The sequence below is a fragment of the Epinephelus fuscoguttatus genome, linkage group LG14 (genome assembly GCF_011397635.1).
Source record: "Epinephelus fuscoguttatus linkage group LG14, E.fuscoguttatus.final_Chr_v1".
In the NCBI taxonomy this organism is placed as follows: domain Eukaryota; kingdom Metazoa; phylum Chordata; class Actinopteri; order Perciformes; family Serranidae; genus Epinephelus; species Epinephelus fuscoguttatus.
In genome coordinates, this window is record NC_064765.1 from 25,119,258 (window position 1) to 25,135,723 (window position 16,466).

Here is a 16,466-nt window from a genome sequence, read left to right on the forward strand (position 1 = left end):
TTCGGTTGCCTATTTATGTACATAAATATTTTTGTTCTGATAACAGTGTTGTATGTCGAAATAAAATCGAACATTTTCAAGACAAGGCTGCTGATGAATTCTCAAAAAAAGTCACAGTATGCTGTCATCAGGTATTATTCATTCAACACACACAAATGAATATTGACATGTCCATTACAACCATCAATTTAAGAGTACCAATGAAACAACCCTGTTGCCACAGTTGCTCTTTATTACTGCTTTAAAAGACAAAGAATGATTCTGTCCTACTGTCCGGAGACAACTGTGAGACTTTTCTCATTCCCAGAATATAAGCTTCTGTTTTCTGGCGTAAATCTTTCAACACAGTGATGGAAACAAAGGAGACGTTGACATGTCAAGTCTAGGAGTAAACACAGTGAAATCAGCAGCAGGAAGGTCCATTAAGTATGGATCCATTATCCTAGTCCATTTCCTGTCTGTGGTGCGTGTATGACATGGCCAGACAAGGGAAACACAGTAACGGCCTCCATGCAAACCTTAATGGAGCAAGCCCCCAGAGGAAAGTGTAATTATGGTTTCTCCTCAGTTAGCTTGACAGTAATGCACACTGATGAAACTGCACTCTGGCCTTCTCTCTGTCATACACGGAGGGTCTTTCGGCTGAGGGCTACATTATAGTAATTTGCTTGGTTCATCCCCCCACTTCCACTCTCTGACACAGAGGCCATCCATACTGTTAAGACTACACTTCTGACAAGGCCTGCCAACCTAGGACAATTTTATCAAGTGATGATATCAGTGGTTGGAAAAAAAAGGCTTCAGTGTTAAAAATATACCTAAAGAGATGAAGTGACACAGCGCCTCACACTTTTGCATCCTTTATAATAGAATTACACACAAGGACAAGAAAGGCAACGCTCATGTCACACTTGCAGCCAAACATAGATTACAAGAGTGACTGCAGCGCCTGCCAAAAGCAAACAAAGCCCTCAGTAATCCTTTTATACTGACTCCTCTGTACTTCCTCAGTCCAGAGCTGACAGTAGTCTGGGACTGTACATCTTCCCAGATGAGCTCACGATGTGGCTGCTTTCTGTCTGTGCTGTCATTTTTTTTTTAAATAATCAAATGGTGAGAAGTGCAAAGTGCATCTAAAATGAGCCTTTGTTGCCTTTCGGAAGTAGGACGACCGACATAAGAAAAACACTTCAAGCTTCTTATTCGGTTCGACACTTTAAAACTTTTTTGTATGCAGAAGCACTGCAGTTTTGCTAAAATACCAACAATGTCAAGCAGCATCTGCAAGATTCACTTACCTAAAAGCTAATTATTGATCCCCAACAGGGTCATTCAGAAGTTAAGTTAGGAGTTTTCATATCATACATATTGCATTACATTTACATTAGAGTGTATGTCTATGTCTTCTCTTAGCTTTGCCATAAATCTGCTATTATATCTTATTTGTTTAGTTAATCTAGATCTCCGTTAGCTATTACAGAAAGCAGATGCTGCTCCTCCTGTGGTCTACACAGATGCATGTGTAAAGCCACTTTGGGCATACTGGATAAGTATTAGAGCTGCACCGAATAGTTCGAAGCTTCATTCATATTGTTGAAATTTGAATTCTTAGTCAGCATTTGAATAGTGCACAGCCATTTTTTTCTGCATGTCTATTCATTCCATTTAAATGCGGTATTCTTGCACAGTTGTGGATATAGATGAGGCTACACTCATATTACGTCTGTAAGATTAGCTTCCAGTGGTGGCTGCACACAAGGTTTCCAACTTGTGTGATCCAAAATTTTCCAGTAACTCCAGAGTGCTGCAGAGTCCAAAGGTCAATTCCCAACAACAACAAAAACATGTTTTCATCTCACAAAATACTCTGCCTCAATCCATATTTGTCAAACTTTAGCCTTTCAAAAACAGCATTTACACTGTGGTCAAAAAACAGTCTGCTCACCCACTTGCTGCAATCAGACAAAACTGACGAATTAAATTCATCAGAGGAAGTTAACTCATTTAATCCATTGGATCACTGCATTAAAATTGAGGTTGTTTAAGAGTTGTTTTTTGAGGTTGATATCATCATGAAATATGGTGACGGACATTCGAAGCTTCATTCAAAAACCCCAATACAAGCTTTGAATGTAAATTTTAGAAATTACATTCGGCACAGCCCTAATAAACTGGTGTTAAAACAATGTGTCATGGCTTGTTTTAGATGATGAGTAGTGTTCAATCCTGTGAGACACTGTTTGTGTAACAATTAATAGGTCACTTAAGTCTAAAGCACAAGTCTAACAGTGATGACTGACCAGAGCCTGATAAGGCAAACACCTGCTGCACTGTCTCCCTATCATGTCTTCCTCTTCTTCTTCGGCGCGGTGTAGTTACTGGTGCGATGCTCCTTCCTGTCATATTTATCATGGCCTTCCCTGGGGAGATAATGGAGAGTGGATTGATAATTCATCACAATAAATACTTTATATTCATGCTGCTTAACAGTATGGCAACAGCCTGTCTACGGTTTATCTGGGTCATGGTATGCATTCCAAATCACAGCCATCTTTCTTGGGCATCAGAGCAAAGACTTCCACGCAAAGCTCTGCTCTGAAGCAAAACCAGAAATAATATTGCTCTTATTACAATGAATGTATGTTGGGCTACCTGAAGCAGCGGTTGCAGTATAGGTCTCCATCACAAGTATGACAGCGAAGGGTGGCGTCGTGGTTACAGATGCAGCACCATGGTAGCTCCTCCTCATCACTGTCTGATGGCTGATGTGCGACAGCGGCGGGTGGAATCCTACTCTTGGGGGCTGGAGCCTGGGTCTGTAAAACAGACCACAAGGGATTAAATGTTACTATCTCTAATACCTAAAAAATTTGGAATTTATATTTTGATGTTCTTTAAGTACCGGTTTCTTTGAAGCTTTTTTCTTTTCTGTGTTCTTTGGTCCACTTTGTTCTAAAGGTATGTTGTAGCCACTGGCCTCATCCAGTGCAGCTTCTTCAGAGAGCTAGAACAAAAGTCAGAAATACAAAAAAAATTAAAAACAAATCCTCCTATTCACATTACAAATAATTAAAATGGCAAAATAGCAGCCCCTTGTGGCTACTGAAACCAGCCCAGATAAGCTCAAAGTCATCTTTCAGGGTGTGATATGCACTCCGTGATGTTATCAAGCACCATGTACAGTAATATAATCTCAAATAAGACCCAGACCTGTTTTAGCACTCTCATCACAGCCTCTTCCTCAGTCTCCTCTTCACTGTCAGGGTGCTGAAAGTCCTCCATAGTAACTAGAAGTGACATGACAAGTACAATAATGACATTCACACTTCTGTCATAGCCACAATGATTACAGATAGAGCTTGTCGTATTTTCTGACATTGTGATGGGAAAGTAAAGATAACCAAGATCTTTGTGCCTGATGTACCTTTGTCTGGGTCCTGCCCCTTCAGCCGCGCCATCCTCTTGGCCATTTGGAGGATCTGATCTTGAGTATGGTGCTCCTTCCTCAGCTCCTCCATAGCCTCCTCCAGGACACGGGCCTTCTCAGCTTCCAGCTGCTTGTCCACTTCCTGGTTCTCCTCCAAATTCTCATCCCATGCCCCTCCCTCGCCCTTGTTGAGATCATTCATAGCGCTATCTGCACCTGCAGAGGGATTAATAAGTTTGGACATATTTGTATCTGACCACAGTCAGCTTTTAGTTTCAGAGTGCAGTCAGGATGTAATTATTATAACTGCGTAAGACAATGATATGACTGAATCTTTAATTATTAATTGAATCTGGGAGAAATCAATGAGTGGGATAATTACTGCATTCAGGATTTGATTGCTGGTCGTCTATGGCGACTTCCTCTGTCATCTGAGTAATCAGATCATTGGCTTGTTCTGTCTGAGTGCGGTTATCAGGAGGCCGGTGTACCTGTACAGGTGAGCACACAAGTCCATACTGGTAAGCAATTATAGCAAAATATAAATACTTCTAAACTGAATACTTTAAGATGTCCAGGAGCCAACTATATGCCCAAGATGTTAGAAACAAGTGGAAAGAGGCTTAGCTCACAGGTGGAGGAGCTTGAGATGGTGGATTCTGACCCCGTAGAGCTGCCAGGCGGTCCTCCATCTCTGCTGCAGAAGGCACTGGCTGGCTGGGAACTTTCAGAGCAGCAAGGCGAGACTCAAGCTCTTTTTCAGAGGGGACGGACTCTGAAAAAGATGTAAAAGGCTTACGATGGCTTTAGTCAAGAGAAAAGATATTGTTACTATGTGTGTGAGATTAAGTTAAAAAATGGTGGCTGCTAAAAATCTAATTTCATTACTTGGTGTGGTGTCCTCCTTCAGCTTTTGAAGTCTCTCAACGATAGCCTGATCTTCTTTACTCAGGCCTTTGGTTGGTAGATGGCCTGCCTTACTGCTTCTATTGTTTCCTTGTGGAAGAGGTTTTGCCGCCTGTTGCTGTTGCTTGGCCTCAAATGCAGCGACTCGTCTGGGACAGAAACATGAACTTAAGATATCATGAAAGTGCTGTAATTTTATTTTCAAATATGACTATATAACTTACTGACTTTTTGTAATTTTCAGGGGGAGACCATCTTCCAGCACTGTTTGAGGATTCTCCACTAAAAATGAAGACATGAAGATGAGCAACAAAGCTTGCTTATTAATACTAATTAATAATCACATTTAAATTCCTTTGCACGGTTTGACCTTTACCTTGTCAGATTACCATGGCACTGTTTGCAGACCTTCTGCTGGGTGTTGCCACAGCGAGGCACCACAGCACTGAAAGTCAAACAGCTGGAGCAGAAGGAGCGGCCGCAGCCCTTACAGCCCAGCTGAGAGGATATAGCAACATAAATAACAGATCACCTTCCATTAAACGTTTAATGTGTATGGCTATGTGATTGATATTAGCCAGCAAGCTCTTACCTCCTTCTTGAAGAGACTGAACTTTGATGCACAACAATAACAACGGTTGTCCATGCCGACACGTGCACAAAGTCATGAGACAGGCAATTATAATCTGACTGATATTGCTCTAGCAGGTAAATACGTAAAGAAAACGGAGTCTACTAATAATAATTTGGCAGCTAGCTATCCATTTTTAACCTTTCAACGTTGCTGTAATCTAAACAGGAACCAATCCGGAAGATGCTACGTGACGTCAACCTGCGTTTTCCTGTTTCTGGTTCCTCCAATCAGCTTTCTCCAAATCCTCTCGCGGTCCTTGTTCAAAACACAGAACCGACCGCTGAGTAGCGTTCCTGCTACAACGGTATCGCTGCAATAATCTGGAAAAGACACAAAGAAGGCCTGTAAACGGTATGAAAAAAACACCGTTTTGTGGATTATCAGTTTTGTTGTCATTCGTGACTGTTAAATTCCGCCAATTTTGCGAACAACGACACAAAACGACCGAGCCAAGGCTGGCGTTAACTAGCTAGCTAGCATTAGCCACCTCCCCACGCTATGCATTCAAACGTTAGCAAGGAACTACGACACTGGAAACATGACAGCCGTCCTGCAAATATGGGTGCAAGATGATAGCTAACGTTACAGTTAGTTACAGGTAGGGTTAGGTGTGTTAGATATTATGTTGCATTAGATATTGATATTACAAACGTTGCGTGTGATTGTAATTGTTAATCCATAGGTACTCATTAACTGTGATTGCTAAATTAGATGTCAAATTATTTTCGTAACGTTTTATAACGTGAGATCAAAGTCCTGTGTCGTCATTGGAGGAAGAAGTATTTAGATATTTAACTCAAGTAAAAGAAGCAATACAACAGTGTAGAAACACTTTATTAAAATAAAAGTCCAGCATTCAAAATCTTGCTTAAAGGGATAGTTTGGTTTTTTGACGTGGGGTTGTATGGGGTACTTATCTGTAGACAGTATGTTACACAAGGTAAATGTCAGTCGACACGCCCCCAGTTTGGAAAAGTAGGTTAAAGTCTGACACAGAAGCAATGCACTGCTGCGGATGGGGGTCAGCAACAAAACATCTTTCAGCCACCTAAAAAAAGTCCCACCTGAAAAACTTAGTTACTTAGAAAAACCTAGTAGTATTTCACTGCTGTGTGTCAATAAGATATGTTGACATTTCCTTTACGCTAATATTTTGTTGCTCTCGTAAAATGATTCCCATATCTTTAATTATTTTCCTGTTTGAACACTTAAGCACCAATTTAAGCCATAAATGATAGTTGAAGTTGAATAACGTTATTGACATGAATGTGTATTAAGTGGGAAAGCTTAAAGTCAATGGACAAGATTACAATGGAGGAAATATTGTCAAAGCCTAACATTATTAAAACTTTTTAAGCTGGCTAGCCTAAAAACTCTGTCTGAATAATTATGTTACTTTATAAGCCTTTGAATATATAGAGAGGCTACACCAAGTTTTAGGGAATTAAGTGTAAAACAGTTTAAGCTGTAATGAGTAACAATCATGTTAATTCTGAAATAATCTGTAAATTATGTGCTATTGATATGTCAACCATACTACAATGTGTCACAAAACAGAAAAAAAGCCCATGGTGACATCTTTAAATGTATTGTTTTGTCAGACTAACAGTCCAAAATAAAAAAAAAAATCCAGTCTACAATTGTAAAACAGAGAAAAGCTGCAAATATTTAAATTGGAAAGGGTGGAACCATAGAGTTATTGGCATGTTTCCTTGATAAAAGTCTTAACTTATTGATCTAATATTAGTAGTAATAGATTATTATCAGTATTATCAAAGGATATAAGCCTTCTACGCAAATTATACTTAGTGAAAAGATCATCAGACAGTTGCAATAAATGAGAGCATTTGAGAAAAATTTACTACAGGTAACTGATAAGTTTGAGTCTTTATGTGTGTCTGTTTGTCTTTAGGCATCCAGTTCTTATAACTTCCACAATGGCAGAAGGAGGAGATGTGGAGTGGGAGCTAAGCAAGGAAAACATCCAGCCACTGCGTCGCGGCAGAGCCATATCAGCCTTACATCAGGCGCTCAGTCAACAACAGGATGGACTCAGCTCTGCAATCAACCAGCAGCGACAGTAAGGATGATCTTTAAAACACTGTGTTTGAATGGGGCAATTTTTTAAACACTTTCTTTTCCAGCAGTTTTCACATGATGATGGAAGTTTTGTGGCTTTTTGTTTCTTCAGGGCCTTTGAGTCTGAATTGCGGATGTATGAGGGAGATGATCCACTTGATGTTTGGGATCGGTACGTCAAATATGTAAACAGTAAAGTGTTTTCATATGTGCTGATCTTAAATCTAAAAGGTTTCAGTTTTAATTCACACATGGCTCTGTCTTTTTCAGGTATATTAAGTGGACAGAGCAGACCTTCCCTCAGGGGGGCAAGGAGAGCAACCTCTTCACACTGTTGGAACGAGTCGTGACCAGATTCACAGAGGAAAAGAAATATCACGACGACCCTCGCTATGTTGACCTCTGGATCAAATTTGTACGTGTAACATATTAACCTCTGATTATTTTTGCTACTTTGACAAACTAATACAGAAGTAGTAACCTTTGCCATACGTGTTTTGTGTGCCATCAGGCAGAAAATTGCCCAGAGCCCTTGGACATTTACAGGTACATGCAAGCACAGGGAATAGGAGTGAAACATGCATCCCTCTACATTGCTTGGTCTGAAGAATATGAGAATCAGGGCAACTGTCGCAAAGCAGATCTGGTTTACCAAGAGGGATTCAAGAAATGCGCAGAGCCCCATGATAAGCTCCTGCAGTTTCACAAGTATGGATTTATCCATTAAAGTTTGAGATTAATAATTTGAAAATGCAAGATATTGGTGTAACCACAGTTTTCTTTGTTGTTTTTGTAGGGCTTTGCAGGCACGTGTGTCACGACAGGTGATGATGAATGTGGAGGAGGACGATAGTGACGATGAGCCTAAACAACCTGAGAGAGTTTCTTTAGCTGACCTCAAACATAGGGGGAAGAAAAAGGCCATCGCCCCCATCAACAGAGTTGGGTCTGCAATCAGAAGTAAGTGCCTGAATATACAAATAAAATAGTTGTGAAATTTTAAGCTGATATTACCAGTGTTCTAGCACCTGTAAATGCCAGCATTAAAAAGGTTTAGTTTTGATGTTTGATTGTTGTTGTTTTTTTAACAGGTATTTCTGGAGGCCTGCAGTCACACGGCGCACCTGTCCTTGGCAATGTTTCAAACAGTCGGTTGGTGATCTTTGACGAGAGCAAGGCTCAGAGTGCCGGCCCTTCAGAGCCTAGGTTGGAGTCCTGGGTGGCCCCTCCCACTTCCAGAGCAAAGGAGAATGAGCAGAAGACGGAAAAATGGTGTGATGTCAAGGTATGAGACAAGCAGGCATTGTGCTAGTTGATTTTTAAATGTGTGGAGTGTAGTTCTCTGATGTCAGTTTAATGTGTATGTACCACAGATGCCCCAGAAGACCAAATTCGGACATACTGTAATGGCCCCACCACCTCCCAAACCCACCTTCCAACCATTTGTTGAGGAGTCAGACCAGCCTCCAACAATGTGAGTGACATGAATCTTACATTTATCTAGTTTGGAATTATTGCTTTAATTTGAAACAAACAAATCAACAGTTTTGATAATGAAGTAAAGTACTTCCTGTTACAACCTCTCAATGGTGATGATGTGTGGTTTTTCTTTGTTTCATATCATTGTAAGGTCAATGAAATTCTAATTTTTTATAGGATGATAATAGTAAAAACAATCTGTACCACATTATGAGATGTCATTTTAATAGGCTATAACTGAAAGAATAATGAATATGCAAGTTAAAGCCATAAGTCTGTAATCTGAGTTTATCCACCTTGGATCATGTGAGTAAGATTTCTTTGATTTGATTTGGCATCCTCCTTCTACCCTCTCAGGACTCCTTGTAAGATCAACCCGGCCGTGAACACAGTTTTATCAGCACGTAAGCCCTGCAGAGAGGAAACTCCTCTAAAGAGACTACAGGAGCACCATCAGCAGCAGAAGGAAGCAGAGTCAGGAAAACTACAGGAGCAAAGCATGTACTGTAAAGAGCTGTTGCTCAGCGGCGCCACAGAATTCTGCTTTGAGGAGCTGCGCGCTGAACGCTACTTCAAAAAAATGACACAGGAGGTCAGAGGTCAAAAGGATCAAGCTAGTGCCAGTGTTTCAAACTGATGCAGTTGCACTGATGAAGAAGACTGACTTTTTGATTGCTCTTTTCTTTTTTTATATGAATTTCTACCTTAATTTTTTATCTGCAAGTATCATGTAGTTACTGCTATGTTTTGTTTGTTATCCTGCTGTAAATATTTTGCTTGTAGAGATCCAGTTACTCAGAAAGGTAAGAAGACAAGAGGGGTAAACCTTTTTAGAAACGCTTATTTTTGTTGTGTTGGATTCATTATAATAGTGCAGGGGGACCAAATAACACCCGTACAATTTAATTTAATCCAGTACAAAATACCACAAAATTGACAATAGTGTGGAATTAACATGTACACAAACAACAAAACAGGCTTCACAGCAGTTCTGAAAGACCTGCTGGATTGGATTTATACTGTTACGTGTCTACACCTTGTACTTTGTAAATACTAACACGTTTGATCACAACTCAAGTCTCTAGTGCAGAAATACGACTTACATTTATTACTAATTTCCTAATTACTCTGTTTATTTCTCTTAATTGCATTGTTCTTCAGAACAGTGTTTTTTTATGTGTGCTGTCTCTTTGAAACTACAGTTGGTAACTTTTATTAAAATAACTCATATTTGCTGAAATTGTCACTATATTCTGAAAGAAGTACATGAGACGGATAGTATATGAAAACAGATGTGCCTCCTTCTTTTCCTACTGCTTCTAATGGCATTCACTATAATCTACACATCTGTCGGGACACACCGAAAACCAGCCAGAGCTGAGGAGTTTCTAACGGAGCTGTTAGTCCTGTCAATCACTGCTCGAGAACTTGTGTCAAACCAACTACTATTTCTTCCCTCAAATGTTTTCAGAAAACATATTTTAGTGCACTGTGTAGCTGTAAAATGAGAACATTTGTGACCCAGATGAAAGCAATTGACCAGAGTACCAAGCACTGCCACTAGCCAGACCAACTTTCTTGTTTTACAACTAAACAGTGCACTGAAATATGTTTCTGAAAACATTTGAGGTGAGAAATAGGCAATGCAGGTACAAAATCTTGATTCATATTTGATCAGCGCTGCCCAGGTTAGCAGTTTGACCGCAGTTGTTGACAGCTGCGTTAGACCCTCCGCAGCTGTAATTAGTTACTTTTAATTCACATGCAGTAAGACCATCCTAATGATGTGAGCTCAACATTCTGTTTTGCTGTCTGTATCAGTCTGGATTCAGTACTCCCCCAACACTTTCCAAAAATTAAAATTAAATCGGAGCCAATCAGGGATTTGCACCGTAGTTGACAATGTAAGCAGCCAATCAGGGACTGCGTCGTAGTTGACAAACTGATACAGAGAGCGAAACAGAATGTTGAGCTCATGTCATCAGGATGGTCTAATCACGCTACATTAGAAGTGCTACAAGGCAATCGAGTATGATTTTTTTCACTTATTTGTCTCATTTATTGCTGTGTAAATATAGTTTCAGCAAATGTGACGAGTTTGGGTTTTTTTAAAATAAAAGTTACCAACTGCAGCTTTAATTTGATCTATTTTGTCCACTATTTCTTTAACAGATGCCTCAGTACATTCTGATTGTCCCAGTCTGACTGAAAAGTTGCTTTTTGGCCATGTGACACTGGTGTTCAATAAACGTGTTAAATGTCTGGCTAATGACTATGGAAGCACTGTGTTGGGGTGGGGTTTTTTTAGACAGAGGGGGATTGTAATAATGCACTGTCAGCAGGGGGCATGCGAGGGAAAGCATAGATTATACTGTTGGTAATGGTATCTGCTTTACAAATGGGCCACAAGAACAATTTAATGCTGACTGTAATCTGTAACACTGGTGGGCATGAGTAAAAACAGGAACAATCTGCATTTAAATAGTCATAAATGTCATCCTTATTGCTGCTTATTCTAATGAAGTGACTTAATTTAACCTCCTTATTTGTGCTTTTCAGGGAATTACAACACCAGGCATAAGACTTTTATGAGCAAATCATGCATTCAGCGGACCAAATGTTAATCATTGTCCAGGAGAGGTTACCCAGAAGCCCGCTGACTAAAGTGGTGGGAGTAAACCTAATCTACTGTGATGATGGGATGCACTTCACACACAGACAGCTCGCGGGGCAGCCTCTGATGAATGGCTGGAAGATAGGTGGTTGGCTCATTAGCAAGTGAAATCCACCCTTTGCAGTTGCGGGCAGAGCAGGCCTCAGCTATCCCCAAGAGGTCACTACCCTGATGTACTGTGGCACAGAGTGTTGCTGCTTTTACATGCACACGGAGCACTGGAGGAACAGACTTTAATCTCATTCTGGAAATATGACACTGCCAGCTAAGATCCTCTCGACTGGTGAGTTCCCAAAACTGTCTACTTTAAAATTTGGCTTAGCAATGAGAGCAGCTGAGATTCAGTGATAAATGATAGGCAACATGATGCACTCCCATCATAATAACACAGCATAACCACATCATAATGCATCCTCTATGGCTCGCTGTTCGGCAGGACTTATTAAAAGCTCATCCCATGAAAGCAAGCAGCCAGTGACTCCGATAGCGTCTCAGACAGAAAATCCATAGCTCTCCCTTACTGCAGTGGACAGATGGTACAAGCAAGCTACCTTTCCTTAATGTGCTTTGGACAGGCCCTCAGAGAAGAGCTTTTGTCCAGCACTGTTACTTTGATAGACAAGAACACTCAGCCTCTGTATGCTCCATGTTTTACAGTACAGAGCTCTTAACCTATTTGTAAGGTTTGTCTTTGCATGCACCAGTTCACAGAAGGTTTATCCAGCAGCAATAGTCAGTAGACATTTTGCATCAAGGTGAACTGCACTTGGCCAGCCAGGCATGGAGAGGGAAGAGCCTTTGAAAGTGCAGCAGCAAATCATGAAACCAATTTCTTTAGAAAAAAAAATTATGGGAGCCCATTCAAGCCAGGAAAAGGAAAAAAGATGAAGCTAGTTGTGATAAAAATAACTTCACCCTAACTCATATTTGTGACTTACTATCTCTTGAGTTTGACTTCTTAGCCCTTTTTACACAGAGGTCATGCTATTTATATACTACAAAATCCCTTCTTTATGCATCCTTTGCATTTTTACCAAGAACCAAACAACAAGGGCATCATGCCGCACCAGTGTGAGATTTAACACAACAGCATTGGCCTCTAGTGTGACATAAAGCATATGCGTCATAAACAGTAACAATCATTTACGGTTTCTGTTATATAGTGTCTGATCTCGTCCTCTGCTCAGAGGGTAAAGAACTCCCAGGCGTCTTTGTTTTTCCAATTTGCAGACGATTTTGGATACTGATCTTTTTTTTTTTAAGCTAGCCACTAACTGCTAACGGCTTTTTAAATCTCCCGTGGTGGGTTGCATGCATAACACGTCATCAAAACATCACAACCGTGCCACCCATGATCCCATCCTGCCCAGATGTCCTTTATACCGTTTCAGCACTGTTACTACCTCTCATGGTGGATTAAAGGCGAGAACACTTTGTGATCTTATATACAGAACAGTGAGGTGGCAGAATGGTGAAATACTCCCGGGCAGCATAAAACAGGGCTAGTTATTTCTATTTTGACATTATCTCATGATGTTAATGCACTATATCAGAATTTTCAACTTAAAGGTCCAGTATGTAGGATTTAGGGAGATTTATTGGCAGAAATGGAATATTGTACTCACAACTATGTTTTCATTTGTTTATAAAAGCCTGAAACTGTTTCCGTTAGCTTTGAGTGAACCATTTATATCTAGGTATGGAGCAGGTCCTCTTCCCTTGAACACACCATGTTCCACCACCATGTTTCTATAGTAGACCAGAACTGACAACCCAAACACTGGCTCTAGAGAGGGCCTTTGGTGCTTTTATTTTAAAGTGAAGGCTACTGCTGTCTCAACACTAGATGCCACTAATTCCTACACAGTGGTTCTTTAAGTAAAAATTATATCAAAGTTATAACTTACTATCTCATAATCTTGACTTAGTATGTCATAATTGTGCCTTTAACCTTAGAGTTGTGGCTCACAGTACCTTGAGTAAAGGGATGGGAACTGATGAGATTTTATTAATATCAGTGCTTTTAGAAATTCTGTTTATTGGTCAGATTGAATGCAGTGTAACCTGAGAGCTAGCTACAGAAATAATGTGTCTGTCATCAGCTAAAGTGGATGAAATGAGAAAATATTTGTACAGCATTTGTTTTCATTTAGGGCGTCTTAGTCAAAGGAAAGATCTGCTAGTCCTGTTTCCGTGGTGCTAATATTATTATAATATAGGGTAGGATTATTTACACTTGGGAACGGGCGTGCTACACGGCTGGCAAGCAGTGGCACTCCTGCACAGGTTTTGGATACAAGGCATTCCTGGAAATATAAGACCATGCTATGTAGAAAGCAAGCAGCAACCTCCATGTCTGAAAAATAAAGCTAACACAGAAGGCCAAAAACTGACACTCTTTGAATGGCCACTTGAGGCTGGTGCCAGAAGCAGCCCAGATGGCAATGGACGTCAATATGACGTTGACGAGATATTGGACCCTTATATCAGACAGACGTTAAATTTTGGTTGGAATGGAAATCAAGTTGACAATATTTTAAACCTCTAATGATATAAGAATTTCACATTGTGTGGACGCTGACATTATGACCTTTGGCAGACGTCGTTTTTTTGTTCTCCATACCTCACAACTAAATGTTGTTATTTTCTGTTGAGATGATGTTGGCATGAGACACTTGCAAGACGTTGCATTCTGGTTAACAATACAACTTAAAACTGTCAATGTCATTTGTCGTCAGTATTCTGCGTGAACCAAATTTGGTTACTGGGTCCAAAAACTAAGATGGCAATGGCCAAAATGTCAAACTTGGGGCACCCAGTAGCTCACCAGGTGGTGTGGGTGTCCCACGTACAAAGGCTGTGTCCTTGCCACAGCGGCCGTGGGTTCGTTTCCAGCCCTTGGTCCTTTGCTGCATGTCATTCCCTCCTTCTTTCCCCCTTTCACGCTTAAACTGTCCTGACAATTAAAGGCAAAAAAGACATTAAGTAATCCAAAAAGCCAAACCCAAGGCTTCGAAACAAGAGTCCATAAAGCAGTGGGTGACGTCCATTATTTTATGGATGTTAGACAGATGTTTTAACATATTGCTGGTACTGGGTAGACACATGAGTTTGATGTCATTGTTTGCTACGCCTAACTTTCAGAGAAACATGTTGGCATCCATAAAAGGAATTAATAAGGTTGGACCCAAATAACTGGAATAGTTCAGGCAATTTGGAAACGGTCCTTTTTTTCCATCGCTGCTTGAGTCTTTTTGTTTTTAGTATGACTAACTTGCTTTTGAGTTCTTTCCTCTCTGAGTAGAAATGGGCTTCCATATATGACACTATTGTTGAGCAAGCAGGAGAATGACACAAGCTTTGTCTTAATTTCTACTGTAGTCACCTCACTCTTACAGAATTAAAATGGATTTATAGGTCATCTGGAAATGTCAGTGGATTTTGACAAGAAATTACATTAGCTTCAGATGTATAGGCTGAACCCTGATAAACCCCAGTGTAATCCTTACAGATTCATCCTAAACAATAGAGTGAATTGAAATGCAAACAATTAAGGCAGTATCACTTATACGGCCCCTGGGCTCTCATTTTAATGACACCGAGGTTTAACTGTAAGCCCCTTTTTTACATTACAAGCTGTTTTCCACTATTTCTCCTAATAGGGGGTCAATGTTTTAAGGAGATGCTTAACAAAGTCATGAAGTCTGACAGTGAGGCTGACAATTACATTTGAATAAACCCCTTTTAAGTCTTCTTTTAGTTTAAATAGAGCAGGAATCTTAGTTACCATTATAATGTCTCTCCATAGAGACAAGAAATCAAATAATCCTGTTATTGTAGAGACAATATACGTGTATTTTTTCTTGTAATCTTTAAATTTCACTTGCATATTTGCAGTTGTTCCTCTATAATAACACAAATGAACAAATGAAAAAGCACCAAAGTCAAATTTTCTTTTGTCTTCAAATCAAAAATGAATTTCTTGGCCAGTAGCACAACAGTATTCAGGACAAGAGGGACAAGAAACAACTCATTAATTTCTTATTATGCAGTTGCTTTATTTGTTAAAGAAATAGGTTCACCAAACGCTTTCATGTGTTTCATTAATTGACCTTTTGACCCATGCAGTTTTCCTTCTTACTGGCCAAGCAGAGATACGAGCAAGAGTACATAACTGACTTGGCAGATAATGTGAGCAAACAGGGCTGTTTTTTGTGACAACCACCATTTTTTTGGCATATAAAGACGCCTATTACAGCATCGTTTTATTGCTGTTCGCAGCTCTGAACCCAAAAGGAATCAGGAAAATAAGTCATGCGAGGCGGTAAAATATAGCCAAGCCAATAAATATCTGTGACAATAATGCTGACAAGTAAGAGTGAAGGAAAGGGAGGGGTCGTGTCTGCTATACCCCCCAACAGGCAAATCTGTCTTTGTTATGCAGATTGGTTCAGTGGAGCCTTTTTTCACTTGAGTTTATTTGATGTGTAAGGAGGAACATCATCATCATTTTAAGCTTGTTACAGTGCTTCTGCGAGTGTCTCATCATATCAAAACGCCATGTATAACATGTATGCCCCAAATCTGGCTCACTCTGCGAGCAATTTCTGCACGACTTGACCCTAATACATTTTCCTGCTTTGTGTCTGGTCTTAGCTGCTGTATAAATTATTCAGGAAATGATTGTGGTGGAAAGAGAGGGGAACATTTCAGTCAAATAATAAGGATGCTAGACTGGGGCTGTGTTGTAACTTCAAGTTTCCTCATCCACAAAGATTTTTTGGTCACAATGGACTCAAAGGAGATTGTGAGGATTGCACCCTCTACAGAAATAGCCCCACACTGTGGCCCCCCCCTTACTTTAGACACACAGATACAACAACCCCTCCCGCCATCTGCCATCCCTGACCCTGTCATTCCATGGATAATGCATTTGACTGAACAGCAGCACACTGGGCGAACGCAGCACCCTCGTGTTCTCATGTCACCCACATTATGTGCAAAGGAGACAGAGGGTGAGATGGGAGGCAGGGAGGGTGGGTGAAAGGTATCCCAGGTGATGAGGTGTAGCTGAGCTCTCCTCTCCTTACAGTCACTGGAAACCAGCTTAAACACACACACACACACACACACACACACACACACACACACAGACACACACACACACACACATGCACATGCTGCTATCAATTCTTTTGCAGCCCAATGAGGGAGTGGGAGGAGGCAGAGAAGGAGGGAAGTGATAAAGAGAGAGAGAGGGAGAGAGA

General features: G+C 40.4%; 2 protein-coding genes across 2 annotated transcripts; one reads left to right on the forward strand and one right to left on the reverse strand.

Annotated features, from left to right (window-relative positions):
* Window positions 1–223: 223 nt before the first annotated feature.
* On the reverse strand, window positions 224–5,148 carry zfyve19 (zinc finger, FYVE domain containing 19). Its single transcript, XM_049595493.1, has 11 exons — window positions 4,926–5,148; window positions 4,710–4,831; window positions 4,562–4,615; window positions 4,316–4,482; window positions 4,060–4,202; window positions 3,810–3,918; window positions 3,425–3,643; window positions 3,211–3,287; window positions 2,903–3,004; window positions 2,653–2,816; window positions 224–2,420 (listed from the first exon to the last, which is right to left on the reverse strand). Exons 1-11 carry the CDS (start codon window positions 4,977–4,979, stop codon window positions 2,342–2,344), a joined length of 1,290 nt encoding a protein of 429 aa, XP_049451450.1. The 5' UTR covers window positions 4,980–5,148; the 3' UTR covers window positions 224–2,341.
* A 73-nt stretch (window positions 5,149–5,221) lies between these two features.
* bub1bb (BUB1 mitotic checkpoint serine/threonine kinase Bb) lies at window positions 5,222–10,792 on the forward strand. Its single transcript, XM_049595882.1, has 9 exons — window positions 5,222–5,318; window positions 6,880–7,047; window positions 7,159–7,218; window positions 7,317–7,461; window positions 7,558–7,754; window positions 7,843–8,006; window positions 8,138–8,331; window positions 8,420–8,520; window positions 8,883–10,792. Exons 2-9 carry the CDS (start codon window positions 6,905–6,907, stop codon window positions 9,160–9,162), a joined length of 1,284 nt encoding a protein of 427 aa, XP_049451839.1. The 5' UTR covers window positions 5,222–5,318; window positions 6,880–6,904; the 3' UTR covers window positions 9,163–10,792.
* Window positions 10,793–16,466: the final 5,674 nt, after the last annotated feature.